Source organism: Ziziphus jujuba, chromosome 8 (genome assembly GCF_031755915.1).
Source record: "Ziziphus jujuba cultivar Dongzao chromosome 8, ASM3175591v1".
NCBI lineage: Eukaryota > Viridiplantae > Streptophyta > Magnoliopsida > Rosales > Rhamnaceae > Ziziphus > Ziziphus jujuba.
In genome coordinates this window covers 8,613,711-8,632,226 of record NC_083386.1, presented here as the reverse complement: position 1 = coordinate 8,632,226, position 18,516 = coordinate 8,613,711, and the positions used below count along the sequence as shown (strand labels likewise).

Below are 18,516 nucleotides of genomic sequence, written 5' to 3'. Positions count from 1 at the left end.
AAAAAATAAATAAGTAAATAAATAAAATAAACAGTCAAAATGAAAGATTGGTAAGAATATAAATATATTTATTTTATATAATTCTGGTTGGTGATCACCTTCACCATGGTGTTTTATTTCATATAAATTATCTTTATTTTTATTTATTTATTTTATATTTTTCTTTGTATCTAAAAATCACAATTTGTAGCTCAAATATTTTTCGATTTTCTTTTGGATTAATTGAATTTAAAAAGTTCCAATTTAGGCTTTTGGATTTCAATTTATGTCATTTTAGTCTAATTTAACTTTTAGCAAATAGCCGTTAAAAGTTTGTGAGCCAAAAGGTAATTTTTTAAAATAAAAAATCTATATAAATTGCAACAAATTAAAACTAGAAGGTCAAAATTGTAATAAATTATATTTTAATATTTATTATTTAATTTTTTTATGATTACAACCATCTGCAAGTTTTTAATTTGCAAATACACCCAAGCAATATTTTATTTTTAAAAATGTGTAAGACAATATGTGTACCTAATGTGTAATTATAAGTTAAAAACTTTCAAATATCTACATTATAGAAAAACTAATATATAACATCGCCCACTGATAACGTATAACCATAGATTAGATAATTATCTATCGTTCACAATAGCTTTTATATATATATATGTATATATATATATATGCGTGTGTATAATTTTAATCTACCATTCAATCTTGCCATCTAATTTTGTAAACAAGCAATTAGTTCAAAAGTATATTAATAATTTTTACATAGATTATATATTATCTGGTCCTGATCAAACAACATAAATTATGAGATAATGAAATATTCTTATATGTGTGTATAAATATATATACAGTTTTGTTATAGAGGAAATCAAGTTTGTTCCATAAAATAAGAACCTAATGTTAAACATAATTTTGAAAGGGTTAGTTTTGCGCCGAGACAGATCCACTCTATAAGCATATTTTGTAAAAGACTATCATTGTCAGCGTAAAACTGACTCTATTAAAATAATGTTTAATATTATATTATCGTCAAAAGAACATGATCATCTTTATAGCAAAACCATATATATATATATATATATATAATTTTTCTTATTTTTAGGTTAGAATTCAATCTTAAATCAATACTTATTCTTTACAATGAATTATTTCATCAAACATATGTGCAACATAAATAAAAACTAGAAACAACTATTAATGGACAAAGCGATGCTTTACCGGCATGAGAGTGAATGTCATAGTAATAGTGCAACATTTTGCAGTGGGCTGTTACCAAGACAAACATTTTGCAGTGGGCAGTGGTAACAATGCTACGTATATTATGAGTTTTGTTTCATTTAATTTCTTCTCAAAGCCTAAATAACAAAAACCACTAATGAAATATAAAGAGATATATTAGCATTGATATACCCATTTATTCTATTTCTATGATCTGATAGCTGTGACTTCTGGAATATAATGTTTAAAAACATTAGAAAAGTTATATAGATTTTATTACTAATTATATGGCTAAGGTCAATCATCACTAATAATAATTACAATTAGATTTTATTACTCTTGGTGGGAATCTTTGCTGCTTGATTTCATCTCTTTTCAAATAATATTTTAACTAATGATGTTTCTTCGTTCATTATTGTGCTCACCTAAAAAACAATCGATTAATGTTTCATCTTAAAAAAGTAGCCAATTTTGTGTGTGTGTGTGTGTTTTTTTTTTTTTTTTGGTCAATTTAATGCTTAAGAAATTTGAGATTTTGTATTTTTTTTTTTTTTTAATACCTATCAATAATTTGGTGTGCATGTCTAACTTTTGATAAACAAACACATTACTATATGGAAAACAAGCATTTGATCTAACGGCGTTTCATATATAAAACTTAATAAATCGTGAAAATTGTCGTTGACAATATGGGGGGTGGAGGAACCGCAAGAAACCTTTAAAAACGTATATATATATATATATATATATATATAAGTATTTGATTCAAGAAAACAGGTTATTGAGTTAATTTTATAAACATCTTTCATTTTTATATTTCAAAAGATATGGCGGTTTCTTTAATTGTAATTAATCAATTTCCTATCAAAACTAGTTTTTCAATTACTTTTACAAACAAACTTTTATTTCTATAATCTAAAAGATTGACTTGGCGAGGTCAAACTTGGAGTACTATCTTTAAAGAAAATGAAACATGCACATTTGCCATCATATGGAAAACTTTGTATTTGTTTTTTTCCTTTTAACCACACCCACACACTCCCCCCCCCCCCCCCCCCCCCCCCCCAAAAAAAAAAAAAAAACAACTTGCATATATAAAAGTACTATAAGTAAGAAGGAAAACTTTATTATATTGGTAATTAATTTCAATGTGAAAAGAACATTATATATGTTGGAAGAAAAATAAAATAAAAAAGACTAAGCCCATGGATCATTGTCTTGTTAATTTCAATGCACATCTATATGCATAAAACAATTTAAACTATCAATTTGCATCTTCATCTCCAACGATGGAGACAAAATTCATCTCTTATTTGCTTCAGCTTTTTACATCAGAAAGTGATAAGCAAAAGAGTGACTAAGATGGAGATCATGAACCAGCAAGTTGAGGAAATAGTGCATCCAAGCAATGGCCATACCTTGTTGTTTGCTATCGATAAGCAATTTAACCATGGTGAACATTGCAGTGGTTGCTGTGAGGTCCTGCTAAGCTTCAAAGATCATTACTACTGCCCAAAAGGGAAACGTAAGTATTACCTGCACATTGAATGCGCCGAATTGAAAGAAATTCACAGGCATATCACCCACTTCACAAACACCACCCTCTAACTCTGTCCTACACAATTGCTAATGGAAAAAACCAGTATGAATGCAGCTTCTGCAGGGAAACCAAATTCAGGTTTCTCTACCACTACGATTATGATGGTCAGTATGATTTCTACCTTGGTCTTGGTTGTGTCATTAAATTTAACTAAAAAGTTATGAATTAATTAGGAAGTATGAGTTTCAGCGTATCTTCCATGAATATCATAGACTGTCCCCTGATTTAGACCCAGCGATTATTAAATACACGGCAAAAACTATAAGTGCAATGGATGTGGAGGGGTGATGAATGTTCCTTCTGTTGTGGTTCTCTGACCACGTTAGAGAAGAAATATGAGAAGAAAAATAAAAAGAATTCTATTAATCTCTTAGAAATAGAATACAAAAATACAAAAACTTCTCTCTTGGATTCTCACGTGGAATCTCTCCCTACACTCTCTAATTCTCTCTGGAATTGCTCACTCTTCTCTCAAGCTCTCTCTGGAACTTATACACTCTCTCTCTCGGAGTTTTCTCTCAATATTCCTCACTTGGGATAATATTGAGCTTGCTCTCTTGGCTTGGTTTGCATGCAATGGGAAGGAGCCTATTTATAGGCTTACAAGGTCGGTTGCATGGCCACAATCTTCAACAGCTTAGCCCACAATTGTTGATCAATCCATTTTCGGTGCAGCAATGGCCATTGTCAAGAATGGTGGCTGTCGGTGTGTCAAGAATGGTGGCTGTCGGTGTGTCAAAAATGGTGGCTGTGGGTGGTGCGGCTGGACTTCACAATTCTCCCCCTCCAGCCGCATTTAAAACTGATGGTCATCTGCCATCTATTCCAGCTATGTCTCTGCATAGCTTCAGCTTCTCTTGAGCAACAACTTTTGTTAGCATATCTGCTGGATTCTCTTTTGTGTGGATCTTCATCAGTTTCAGCAACTGTTGATCTATTACTTCGCATATCCAATGATAGCGGATGTCAATGTGCTTTGTACGGGAATGATACATTGAGTTTTTGCTCAAATCCATGGCACTTTGGTTATCACAATGTATCTTGTAGTCTTCTTGCTTGATGCCCAATTCTGTGAGAAAACGCTTTAACCACAACATTTCCTTACCCGCTTCCGCTGCGGCAATGTACTCTGCTTCAGTAGTGGATAAAGCAACACACTTCTGCAATCTTGACTGCCATGACACAGCTCCCCCTGCAAAAGTGTAGAGATAACCTGATGTAGACTTTCTATTATTAGGGTCTCCGGCCATATCTGCATCTGTATAGCCTTCTAAGATTGGATCACCTCCCCCGTAGCACAAGCACAGCTTCGATGTACCTTTAAGATACCTGAGAATCCATTTGACTGCTTCCCAGTGTTTCTTTCCAGGATTTGAAAGAAATCTGCTCACACCTACTGCATGAGCAATGTCTGGTCTGGTACACACCATTACATACATCAGACTTCCTACCGCTGAAGAATATGGTACTGAAGCCATCTCCTCTATCTCTTCTTGGATGAGGGGCACAATCTCTTACTCAACTTGAAATGATTTGCAAGTGGAATGCTGACCGGTTTGGCTTTATCCATGTTGAATCTCTTTATCACCCGTTCAACATACTTCTCTTGAGATAGCCATAACCTTCTATTCTTCCTGTCTCGGATTATTTGCATTCCCAAAATTTGTTGAGCTGGTCCTAAGTCTTTCATATCAAAGGACTTAGACAATTCTTTCTTCAGCTGACTAATCTTCATTGCATCTTGTCCAACGATCAACATGTCGTCCACATATAGCAAAAGTACAATGAAGTTTCCACCTGTAAATTTTTGAATATAAACACACTGGTCTGCTGCAGTCCTTTTATAACCTTGACTCACCATAAACGAGTCAAACTTCTTATACCATTGTCTTGGTGCTTGCTTGAGGCCATACAAGCTCTTCTTTAGCTTGCATACGAGGTTTTCTTTCCCTGAAACCTCAAATCCTTCTGGCTGGTCCATGTAGATTTCTTCATGTAAATCACCGTGAAGAAATGCTGTCTTCACATCCATCTGTTCAAGCTCTAGGTTTAGACTTGAAGTCATTTTTACCACTGGTGAAAAAATCTCATCAAAGTCAATTCCTTTCTTCTGAAGAAATCCTTTGACCACCAATCGGGCTTTGTGTTTCACCACCTTTCCGCTGCCATCTTTCTTGAGCTTGAACACCCATTTATTCTTTAGTGCCTTTTTTCCTGTTGGAAGCTCAACCAACTCATAAGTATGATTTTTCTGCAAGGATTCCATCTCATCTTGCATTGCTTGCAGCCACTTTTCCTTCTCTTGATGAGAAACAGCTTCCTGGAAACTCTCTGGCTCCCCCTCTTCAGTAAGCAGAATATACTCAGATTCTGGAAATCTCTTTGATGGAATTCGGCCTCGCTCCGAACTTGTAAACCACTGGTTTCTAGAGGTGTACCATCATCTGACCGCTGTGATGGCCCTGCAGCTGCTTGAGAGGATTGAGTCTCCCCCTGCTCAATATCCCCTTCTTCCTCCTGGTCTGCTTCTGGTATATCTTCATGCACCTCATTATCTTCTGTGGCTATTTGTACTGGTGCTGGATTAGGACAAAAATTCTCGGCACTAGAACTACAATTAGGAGACATTCTGGGCTTTTCAATGTCTTTCATTTTCTGGTTTTCATGGAATACTACATCCCTGCTTCTAATAACCTTCTTTGTTTTCGGGTCCCATAACCTGTATCCGAATTCTTCATCTCCATATCCTATAAAGATGCATGGAGTAGATCTTGCATCGAGCTTCTGTCTGAGCTCCTTGGATACATGTACATAAGCTAAACAACCAAACACTCTTAAATGAGAGTAGGAGGGAATCTTACCCGACCACACTTTCTCCAGAATTTCAAAATTCAACAGTACTGATGGTGATCTGTTGATTAAATAGCAGGCGGCACGGACAGCTTCTCCCCAGAATGGCTTTGGCAGCTTAGCTATACTGATCATACTTCTGACCTTTTCCATAATGGTTCGGTTCATTCTTTCGGCTATTCCATTATGTTGTGGGGTGCGAGGGACCGTCTTCTTATGTCGAATGCCGTGTCTTCTGCAGTAGGCATCGAACTCCTTGGAAGTATACTCGCCTCCATTATCTGAGCGGAGACATTTCAGCTTCTTTCCTGTTTCACGCTCTACCATGGTATGAAACAGTTTGAAGTAATCCAATACCTAGTCCTTAGTCTTCAAGAAATATACCCACACCTTCCGAGAAGCATCATCAATGAAGGTCAGGAAATACTTGTTGCCACCTAATGATTCCACCTCCATGGGACCACAAACATCAGAGTGCACCAGACTAAGCAACTCTGATCTTTTCGATGCAGAGGAACTGAAGGAGACTCTATGTTGCTTACCAAATAAGCAGTGACTACAAGGATCTAGTGCAGCATCCTTGCAAACAGTGATAAGCTTCTTCCTTGTCAAAGTGGACAATCCTTTTTCACTCATGTGACCGAGTCTCTGGTGCCACAGATTTTGAGACGCCTGTCCTTCTGCAATATTGAGGCTATCTGCACATATCTTCACATGAGTCTTGTACAGCGTTCCACAGATATGTCCTCGGGTGACAACTATGGCACCTTTCGTCATTTTTCATGTGCCTTTACTGAAGTAGTTGTCATAGCCTTGCTTGTCTAAGGCGGCTCCCGAAAGTAGATTAAGCCGAAGATCTGGAACATGACGGACATCCTTCAAAGTGATTGTACAACCAACATTCGTTTTTACCTGAATATCACCAGTTCCCATAATCTTTGCAAAACTGGAATTTCCCATCTTTACCGTACCAAAGTCTCCTGCTTTGTACGTTTTGAAGAAATCTCTGTGTGGAGTGACATGGTAGGATGCTGCAGTATCTACTACCCACTCAACATCTTGGGTTGATATATGAAGGCATGTCTCTTCTTCGGTGGAGCAGAGCGCCACTTCGCCTGTAACAGTGACTAGTGTCTCTCCATCCTTCTTCGGCTGATTACCTTGGAGTCTCTGCTCTCTCAACAACTTTCTGCAGTTCTTCTTCATGTGACCCTCCAGGCCACAATGATAGCACTTATACGATGATTTTCTGCCGTCTGTAGATCTTCCTCTGCTCTTGCTCCTGCCTCTCCCCCTATCTCGACCACCTTTTTGCTGTCTTCCTCTCTCTGTGACGAGGGCATGTGACTGATCCATGCCAATGTCTTTTCTCCTAGCCTCTTTATTAAATATGGCATCCTTAACCATAGACATAGTAAGTTTGCCATTCGGGGCCGAATTACTAAGAGAGACTACCAATGTCTCCCAACTGTCTGGAAGAGAGCTTAGAAGTAGGAGGGCCTGATCCTCATCCCCTAGTTGGTAATCCACAGCAGATAGTTGATTTACCAAGCTCTGGAACTCACTGGTATGCTCGGCTACAGAAGTTCCACTCTGTAATTTTAGATTTACCAATCGCTTAAGAACCAGGGCTTTATTCCGAGCAGTCTTGGCCTGGTACATGTCCTCCAATTTTGTCCAGAGGGCATATGCATCCGTTTCCTTTGCTACATGATGGAAGACACTGTGGTCGATCCATTGCCTGATCTGACCGATCGTTTTCTTGTTTAATTTCTTCCATTCTGCTTCTTTGCTGGGATCGGAGTTTTCTCCTTTAGCTTCTATAGGATCAAACAGATCCTTACAATTGAGGAGATCTTCCATCCGAGGTCTCCAAAGTGTATAATTTGTGGCAGTGAGCTTAACCATAGCTCCCGAAGATGATTCTTCCATTGACATTATGGCTTGACAAAAAATGGAGCTGAATTTGGCAAAACGGAGTTAACCGTTGTGTCCGGAACGGCCGAAAATGGTGGACTTGACTCTTCCGGGGTCAAAATATAATTATCAGAAATTTTGAAGCAAATCTGTAATTTCACAAAATTTTTGGGTCAACCTGCAAATACAGAAACTATAGGGGTCAATCTGTAATTTCCAATAATTCAGGGGCTGTTCCGTAATTTCAAAAAATATTGATGACGTGGCAGATTGTGCTGACGTGGCAACACGTGGCAGATGACGTGTCGGCTGGCGTGGCAGATGACGTGGCAGCTTGGGATGACGTGTCAACACGTGGCAGCGGACGTGTCGGCTGGCGTGGCTGACGACGTGTCAAGTTGAGTAAGAGATTGTGCCCCTCATCCAAAGAAGAGATAGAGGAGATGGCTTCAGTACCATATTCTTCAGCGGTAGGAAGTCTGATGTATGCAATGGTGTGTACCAGACCAGACATTGCTCATGCAGTAGGTGTTGTGAGCAGATTTCTTTCAAATCCTAGAAAGAAACACTGGGAAGCAGTCAAATGGATTCTCAGGTATCTTAAAGGTACATCGAAGCTGTGCTTGTGCTACGGAGGAGGTGATCCAATCTTAGAAGGCTATACAGATGCAGATATGGCCGGAGACCCTGATAATAGAAAGTCTACATCAGGTTATCTCTACACTTTTGCAGGGGGAGCTGTGTCATGGCAGTCAAGATTGCAGAAGTGTGTTGCTTTATCCACTACTGAAGCAGAGTACATTGCCGCAGCGGAAGCGGGTAAGGAAATGTTGTGGTTAAAGCGTTTTCTCACAGAATTGGGCATCAAGCAAGAAGACTACAAGATACATTGTGATAACCAAAGTGCCATGGATTTGAGCAAAAACTCAATGTATCATTCCCGTACAAAGCACATTGACATCCGCTATCATTGGATACGCGAAGTAATAGATCAACAGTTGCTGAAACTGATGAAGATCCACACAAAAGAGAATCCAGCAGATATGCTAACAAAAGTTGTTGCTCAAGAGAAGCTGAAGCTATGCAGAGACATAGCTGGAATAGATGGCAGATGACCATCAGTTTTAAATGCGGCTGGAGGGGGAGAATTGTGAAGTCCAGCCGCACCACCCACAGCCACCATTTTTGACACACCGACAGCCACCATTCTTGACACACCGACAGCCACCATTCTTGACAATGGCCATTGCTGCACCGAAAATGGATTGATCAACAATTGTGGGCTAAGCTGTTGAAGATTGTGGCCATGCAACCGACCTTGTAAGCCTATAAATAGGCTCCTTCCCATTGCATGCAAACCAAGCCAAGAGAGCAAGCTCAATATTATCCCAAGTGAGGAATATTGAGAGAAAACTCCGAGAGAGAGAGTGTATAAGTTCCAGAGAGAGCTTGAGAGAAGAGTAAGCAATTCCAGAGAGAATTGGAGAGTGTAGGGAGAGATTCTGGAAATCTCTTTGATGGAATTCGGCCTCGCTCAGATCTCCGAACTTGTAAACCACTGGTTTCTGGAGGTGTACCATCATCTGACCGCTGTGATGGCCCTGCAGCTGCTTGAGAGGATTGAGTCTCCCCCTGCTCAATATCCCCTTCTTCCTCCTGGTCTGCTTCTGGTATATCTTCATGCACCTCATTATCTTCTGTGGCTATTTGTACTGGTGCTGGATTAGGACAAAAATTCTCGGCACTAGAACTACAATTAGGAGACATTCTGGGCTTTTCAATGTCTTCCATTTTCTGGTTTTCATGGAATACTACATCCCTGCTTCTAATAACCTTCTTTGTTTTCGGGTCCCATAACCTGTATCCGAATTCTGCATCTCCATATCCTATAAAGATGCATGGAGTAGATCTTGCATCGAGCTTCTGTCTGAGCTCCTTGGATACATGTACATAAGCTAAACAACCAAACACATTACTATATGGAAAACAAGCATTTGATCTAACGGTGTTTCATATATAAAACTTAATAAATCGTGAAAATTGTCGTTGACAATATGGGGGGTGGAGGAACCGCAAGAAACCTTTTAAAAACGTGTATATATATATATATATATATAAGTATTTGATTCAAGAAAACAGGTTATTGAGTTAATTTTATAAACATCTTTCATTTTTATATTTCAAAAGATATGGCGGTTTCTTTAATTGTAATTAATCAATTTCCTATCAAAACTAGTTTTTCAATTACTTTTACAAACAAACTTTTGTTTCTATAATCTAAAAGATTGACTTGGCGAGGTCAAACTTGGAGTACTATCTTTAAAGAAAATGAAACATGCACATTTGCCATCATATGGAAAACTTTGTATTTGTTTTTTTCCTTTTAACCACACCCACACACCCCCCACCCCCCCCCCCCCCCCCCCCCCCCCCCCCACAAAAAACAACTTGCATATATAAAAGTACTATAAGTAAGAAGGAAAACTTTATTATATTGGTAATTAATTTCAATGTGAAAAGAACATTATATATGTTGGAAGAAAAATAAAATAAAAAAGACTAAGCCCATGGATCATTGTCTTGTTAATTTCAATGCACATCTATATGCATAAAACAATTTAAACTATCAATTTGCATCTTCATCTCCAACGATGGAGACAAAATTCGTCTCTTATTTGACGCGCTATCTCAGAGTAGAAAGTGATAAGCAAAAGAGTGACTAAGATGGAGATCATGAACCAGCAAGTTGAGGAAATAGTGCATCCAAGCAATGGCCATACCTTGTTGTTTGCTATCGATAAGCAATTTAACCATGGTGGACATTGCAGTGGTTGCTGTGAGGTCTGCTAAGCTTCAAAGATCATTACTACTGCCCAAAAGGGAAACGTAAGTATTACCTGCACATTGAATGCGCCGAATTGAAAGAAATTCACAGGCATATCACCCACTTCACAAACACCACCCTCTAACTCTGTCCTACACAATTGCTAATGGAAAAAACCAGTATGAATGCAGCTTCTGCAGGGAAACCAAATTCAGGTTTCTCTACCACTACGATTATGATGGTCAGTATGATTTCTACCTTGGTCTTGGTTGTGTCATTAAATTTAACTAAAAAGTTATGAATTAATTAGGAAGTATGAGTTTCAGCGTATCTTCCATGAATATCATAGACTGTCCCCTGATTTAGACCCAGCGATTATTAAATACACGGCAAAAACTATAAGTGCAATGGATGTGGAGGGGTGGTGAATGTTCCTTCTATCTCCGTGTACTATGTTTCCATGTACCAAAGAAGATGGTTCATCCTTTTCCATCCCTCCACACAGTCTAGCTCTTCTGCAGAAAACCACCTACTGAGACCAGAGAAGAGCTGTGGTGCATTGCATGTTGAGATCAAGGATGCGTTTGTCCTTCACCATATTCAATGTCCCTTCAATCTAGACCTTCGATGTGCTTACCTAAAGCCTAGTGCAAAACACGACCATCACAAGCATCTTCTTGCTTATTTTAAGAAACTATACCTGGGTGATGTTCCAAGCACTGCATGCAATAAGATTTGTGATAGAGATTTACTTTGTTGTTTCACTGGAGATTTCAATATCCACTCTCGATGCATGTCGTTGCCAAGTATAGTTGACTATTAAGACCATATCCGTCCACTTACTCTTATTAGCTCTTATAGAGAACATGATTCAAAGCAATACACTCCGTTTTGTTTGCGACGAAAAAGACATCAGATTATGGTGCTTATTACTGTGAAGAATGCAAGTTTGTAACTCATATGGAATGTGCTCTTCCTAAGGTAACTTCTCTATCCAGCATCACATATTTCTTTATGTATTATATCTAGCTCCGGATTTTTACTTTTATTTTGTTTTCAAGGTTTATTTTCTTGACTTTGTATTCCAATTATTTCTGGTTATTTAGGAGAGTACTTCAGAGGAAATAGTATCTTCACCTAAAAAAATGGGAGATAACCCAAAGATGGCAGGAGAAGATATCACGAAAGCAACTAGTAATGAAATAATCTCTGCAGAACACACCATTCTTCTTCATCTGGATAAGGAGGTTATGAATTTCCCAGAAAAGGTAAAATCTTTGAAGAAGAAACTTGAGGAAATTGAGAAGAGGGAGGAAAATGCTGAAAGTGTGCTAAGAGAACTTAAAGATAAGTTTAACAGGAAGTAAGCAAGCAGCATTTAAGCAAAATAAGCTGCAATAAGTTTAGCAAACTATGTTTTCTACATGGTACAGTGTTACCATTTTTGTAATTTTTATTGTTTTTATCCACTTTTATCGAAATCCTCCTCCTTTATCATTTTCAAGTATTATTCAAATGAAGGCTCTGTTTTCGTTCATTATGGTCACATAAAAAGCAACTGATTCTTTTTTGAGGGTCTTAATAAAACTTATCTTAAGCCAATAGACATGTAAAGAAAAAAAAAATGCTTGATTTTATACCTTTTTTATGTTTTAATTGAATTAGCTAAGTTTATAACTCTTAATTAAAATATCCCTGCCCAATACATCAATATCCAAGTATCCCTCACCCTTCCTCTAGGGACTCTGCACGTGGAGGAGAATTCTATCACTTTCCAACCCGCCAGATACTATAATTTCACTTTTGTGCTTTAATGACTTTAAAGATAATAATTTGAAAGTGAAAGTCCTTTTATCTCTCGGTTGGTTAATCTTTCTTAAGGAAGATTTCAACTTTTCCAAGTATTATTGAGCTTACCTATCAATACCAGTATTGATGTGTATGTTTCAGTTTTGATACACAAGGAAACTAACATATAGAAAACAAGCATTTCAAATGGAATTTCATAACTTCTCTAGCATTCATGCAAACTGTTTGACATTTTGAGAAAACTGCATTTCCCAACGTGCAATCAGTGGTGGGAATGCTTTCAGTTGTTAATAGAATCTTTTTGGGGCTACTCTGTCCCAGTACATCTCTAGAACTACCAAACTGTACAACAATACCTGCAATCTGCAGTCTCTTCTCTCAAAATCAAATATATATCAAATAGAAAATCAAACAAAGTAGAGTAAGAAAACCAAAAAGAACATCTCACTCCAACCAAAAGTAGACTACTTCTCGCCAAATACAAGAGCCTTTAAGATGGCTTCACTCATGCCATCGAGATATGGAAACATGTGTCCACTACGTGGTATCTCATGGTAGTGAATCCATGGAAGTTTGTTGACAATGTACCTTTGCAGTGTAACTGGCACAAGCCTATCATCATCACCCTGCCATATATGCACAGAACCTTCGTGGTTACTGAAAGGATTCTCGAGATCCATGGGATCAAAATCCCATTTACCAAATCCAACCATCATATCTCGATGGAGGGATTCAAATTCTCCTTGCTGCTTCACTTGAGACTGCAAATAACACCACAAAACAGAGAAAAAAGAAAAATCATCTTATTAACAGCAATAACAAATTAGAAAATTGTGACTTTAGTACTTTTTTTGATAATGAACATCTTCTATATCCAAACGAACGATGCAACATAATATCTCTCATTTAAAGGAACTGGTGGTTGTGATATCAGCAAGACTCACATTCTCAGAATAAAATCTAGAGGAAAGAAACACATGGTTTACGTTATGCCTTTCCTACTTAACTCCAAGTTCAACAAAATGCGTGCTACACTAGAAACACATCGAAGATGAAACTCACTTTTTTGTATTTTCCTTTCAAACCTGATCATATGAACTCTAGTAGGCTTATCTGCATTTACTATTAATACCAAGTTCCATTATATCGGTTACATATTCATTTTGCTTCCAATACAACCTTCTTGGTGACGGCTGATATAGAACATACCAAGGATAATGCACCACGTAGTGATCACGTACTGTGAATCATAGCTCATAACTAAACTGCTTCAGGTTGTAATATAAGTACCTTGTAATTCTCTCTCTGAGGACCAGAAATCTTCACAAGAATTTCTAAATCTTGAGGTGAGAAAATTTCAAGGTTTTGAGCTATAACACTGGAAGCTGGAAAATATTTCTGAGTGTTCCACCAATAGATTAGCCATGGTATATGGTGAGCAACCCGGAGTGTCCATTGATCCCCAGCTGGTTGTTTGTAGTAGGCCTCTGTGGACAAATTTGCAGGAAAACTTGGCCACCAGTAGTTCACAACAGGAGCAACTAGTGTTGCTCCTGCTAGCCTGCAGTCAGCATTCAAAACGTTCAATTGGAAGCATATTTCAAATTGAAGATTATTCGTGAGATATTTCACACAAAAATAATCATGAAAAAATTTATATTCCATTATTTTATTCATGAAATTGTGTATGTATATGTTAAGCTTGATATACACAATTGGACTTAGACAAACTTTCTAACAGTACAAGCTTTTGAGAACAATATATACTTGTCTAACCACATAGTATAGGAATAGGCCTAATTGAACTTTGCAATTTCCAAATGGATAAATAGAGGTAATTTGGTATTTATTACCTATTAGGGATATATTTGAGGCAACCCCAGACAGCTTGGCCACCCATAGAAAATCCAATCACATAAAATCTGGATCCAAGTCCCAACTGATCAGCAAGCTCTTCTATATCTAAAGCCAAACTCTTCAGTGTTCGGTTAGGATCGGGATCACTTTCTCCATAGCCGGGTCTGTCGATAGACACAACATAAACACCTAGCTCTTGGACAACTTCCTGAGAAGAATACAAACAATGAAATCAGTCTCTAAAACAAATATTTTGTCTAGAAATCCATAGAAGTTAGGAATTAAGTACCGGAGACATGTTTGATACTATCAGCTCATTATGTCTGCAAGAACCGAAGCCATGAACGTAGATAATCTTATATTTGGCAACTTCTCTTGGCACACCATGCTCCTTGTAGGCCAAATGCCTTCCATCCCTCAGCTTCACTCTAGGAGCTGTGATGGGTGGACCACCTGGGGAGCCACAAATTTTAGGAGGCGGAGGTCGGATGTTCTGATATGCCCATGCCAGCAACCCAATGAGCAAGACTAACACAATTCTCTTCAACATATTCGATCCTAAAACAATCAAAACTGAGAACTTTACTAAAATGCAGATCAAGAAATAGAAAGAGAATTTCTCCTCTGCAACTCAATGTGGCTTTTAGATAGTCCTAATACCCTTATTACCAATGATCAATTTTCTTGCGAAAATTTCTTGTGACAAGAGATGTTGGAATATACAATCAATAGGTCAACATAAAAAAACTAATAAAGGAAAAAAAAAAAAAAAAAAAAAAAAAAAAAAAAGAGAGAGAGAGAGGAATCAGAGGTTCTGGCTAAGAACAAACAAGATAAGATAGAAGAAAAAAAGGAAATTAATTACAAAAGAATTTCTTTTGTTTGTTAGTCTGGGTTTTGGAGCAAAGTCCTTTTCACTATTTAGACACACATAGAGGAGGATTTGAGTCTAATAAAATATATATTGAAATGAAACCCTTCTCTTTTTGTTCTTTGTAGCAAATCCAGCAATAGTTTGTTGAAGTAAGAATACCAACAAAAGAATAATGTAAAACAAACATTTAGGAGGGGGGGGGGGGGGGGGGGGGGGGGGGGGGGGGTGTGGTTGTGGTGGGGAGTGGTGAGAAAAAAAAAAAAAAAGGGGGTTTAATTTCAGTATATAGCATATTAGACTCGAACCCTCCTCCATGTCTGCCTAAATAGTGAAATGGACATTGGTCCAAAAAAACTTAAATTTGTTAAAAAGAACTGCATTAATAATATTTTCCCCCGTTGCCTTCTGAAATCCTCCAATATAGTGTATCCTCGATTATACACCCAAAATCCAAGTATATGATGATAAATAATAAGCATGACATGAAAGGTTTTTATGATAATAGAGAGAGCAAATGTATTACCAGAAACTCAAAATGCGTAAGAAACCCACAGAACACAGAGAAAGAGAGAGAAGCTTACATAAAGATCCAATGGAGCTCTTCTGCTGTAAGTAGCTGTTGTTGTTTTCTTACTGAGTAGTCCCACCAATGACCACTCATACACGATCAGCTCTTCTTTGCATATTGCATTCTAACCCTCCACCAACAACAATTAATACTCAAATTCTTCTTCTCTGCAAAAAATAAATAAATAAAATTGACAGTCAAAATGAAGGTTTGGTAAATATATATATTTATATTAAATAATTCTGGTTGGTGATCATATGTACAGTCAGCTTTAAAAAGAAGTAAAAAATGAAGGGTTGGTAAACAATCCCACAACCAAAATCATATCAGATCTTAAAACCTCACTGAAAATTATCAGCCAAGCTAATAATCATGGGGTTTAGTCAAATTTTAAGAGCGTTGTAATCAAAATTTGAGTGCAAAACTTGGATGTCTGAATAAAATGTAAATTGATAACTTAAGAAGAAAAAATTATGATACAACACAATTGGAAGCAAACTTATTTTTTATTAATATTTTCTTCCTGGCAAGGTAGCAAATTGAAATTAAATTTAGTAAATCTTTTCAGTTTTTGGTAAAATAATTAATTTATATATTTATTGATATTTGGTGGTTGCAGACTTGCAGTTGGGACCGCTTAATTTTTCATCTACTTTTCAAAAACCCATTTGACAAACATCAATATCATCTGGTACTGTTAGTCATAAAGTAGACAACCGCCAAAAGGTTGGACCTGGGAACAAGAAACCATATTTCTGTCTTTTCAAACATTTTTTCTTTTATTTTGGTGAGCCAAAGTCTTTTTAAACATGCTTTTGGCATCTTTATTGGGAGAAATAAAGCAAAGATCACTCTTATGGGACAACATGATTTTTTTTTTATTTTTCCTTTTGTCTCTTTTGAATCTGAAATGTGCAAGTCTGAATGTTAATAATTTATTTGGTTAATTAAGCTGTAAAATATTACAAACCTTAATGAGTGTTTAATTGATTGTATTTACATAAAAATTTGATGATTTATGTAAGTGAGAATTTCAAAAAATATGTTGTAAAATTGTAATGAATATGAAATGTGAAAGGATGTTATGTAATTTCCTATTATACTAAGGTACATATTCATGTAAAATGAAATGAAAGAGGTGTTATTGTTACTTTGCGAACACTAATATATGTGTGTGTGTGTATATATATATATATATATATATAGACAACAACAACCAGAAGAATTCACATGTGATTTACTAAAAAAGAAGCATTCAAATGTGAGCCTCATTATTCAATTTATTAATAGTTGAGGATTATGGTACCGTATTTTTGAATATTGAAATTTTCCTCTAAAGCCTACTGAATTTCTTTCTTTCTTTTTTTATTTTTTTATTTTAATCTTAATTTGCCATTTAAGGCTGATTAATTTGGGCATCAAATTCAAAAGTATAAAAAAGCATGGAGCTCAGCTATTTTTTTCTCAATGGATGTGCCATGTGGAGCATATGTATTTAAGGATTGAGTAGGGTAGGAAAAATATAATGGAGGCTAGTAGAGTAGGTGCTTTCTTGATTCTCTTGAAGCAACATCAGAACTATCGTACTTATTATTAATTAAAAATTTCTACTTCTTCTTGGGATTGTAATTCCACAAGCAAATTTTTAACCACTAAATAATACTTTAAATAAACTTCAAATCAATTTTTTTTCTTTTATTTTTTTGGATCACCTTAGTAATTGATTGGCCAATGGAAACATTTCAAGAGTAGTTGAGCTACTTAAAAAATATATATAAGAAAGGTTTGATGGTGAATTAATTATTTTTATCAGATAAAGATTTCAACAGAGGATTCTCAACTTCCATATACAAAACAAAATAAAATAATTGAAATAATGATAGAAAAGAAATTGGTATGAGAATAACTTATGATCAACACCCTCACTCCATTTTATTTTGTAGAAAATTAATTTTCTCTTCTTAGGGTTCAAGAAAACCACTAAAGGCGTGTTTAAACGTTATGGATGCCTCAAATCTATCTCACTTGATAAGAAATACAAGAGATTTGACATTTTATTTATTTTATTTCATTGCAAAAATTGATTGATAGGTGGTAACCAGCAGAGAGTCTCCTTAAATGCCAAAAACATTAAATGCCAACAATTAAGAAAAAAGCCTATAAAAAATGAATATACCTATCTATGCAATCAAAAAAAAAAAAAAAAAAAGCCTATAGAAAATGAATCTAACTGTATTGTATATCAGACCAACAAACATTTTTTGTTTTCAATAACAAAGAAGATTTTTTTTTTTTCTCTCCCTACATGCAACTCTATGAAATGTAGTAACATAAATTTTATTATTATTATTATTATTTTTTTTGTTCATTCAAATACAATAAAATATAATTTTCAGATGCTCTAAACAATTCTTTGATTTCAATCTAAGTCTGATTGAGCAGCAAACAAATTCCCAGTGGAAGTTTCTTCTAGGGAAATTGTAAAGTTAGAGAAATTAAGGCAAAAGCTTCATAAATGTCAACCATCTTTAACATCAAACTTTCTAGAATCTTTGTAGGGAAAAAAAAAAAATTATATATATATATATCAAGAATCTGACATATGTGTTGACGTCTGACTCAAATCTAAAAGTCAAAGCCTAAGAGGGACAGGATAACTAGCCATTAAAACAAAAAATGAGGAAGACATTATAATAAAATAAAACGTGGTTCAGTGCACATGGTGTACAACCAATGTGGTATACATTGGCCAATTAAAATTTGCCATGTCAAAATTATTTCTCACATTATCTTTGCTAATTAAATAAGCCCTAAAACTCTTCGACGCGGTTATCTTATTTTGCTTTCTTAATTTCTTTATAGCTTTCTCATGTGTTCTGCAGAGGTTTTTGGACTGAGAGGAGTTGGTGTTGTTCCAGCATTGAGACACCACCTAGTCACTCAGGCCATTAGTTTCTAATGAACTATAAATTCCACCAGCACAGGGCCCAAAAATACCCGGA

At 36.2% G+C, this 18,516-nt stretch overlaps 1 protein-coding gene across 2 annotated transcripts; it reads right to left on the bottom strand.

Annotated features, from left to right (window-relative positions):
* Window positions 1-12,382: 12,382 nt before the first annotated feature.
* LOC107413050 (uncharacterized) lies at window positions 12,383-16,020 on the bottom strand. 2 transcript variants are annotated; one of them, XM_025071846.3, is made up of 5 exons: window positions 15,470-16,020; window positions 14,362-14,630; window positions 14,069-14,280; window positions 13,506-13,776; window positions 12,383-12,976 (listed from the first exon to the last, which is right to left on the bottom strand). In XM_025071846.3, exons 2-5 carry the CDS (start codon window positions 14,620-14,622, stop codon window positions 12,680-12,682), a joined length of 1,041 nt encoding a protein of 346 aa, XP_024927614.3. In that variant the 5' UTR covers window positions 14,623-14,630; window positions 15,470-16,020; the 3' UTR covers window positions 12,383-12,679. The 2 variants fall into 2 exon arrangements, with proteins under 2 accessions (XP_024927614.3, XP_015876392.3); XM_016020906.4 differs by having other exon boundaries at window positions 15,528-16,016.
* Window positions 16,021-18,516: the final 2,496 nt, after the last annotated feature.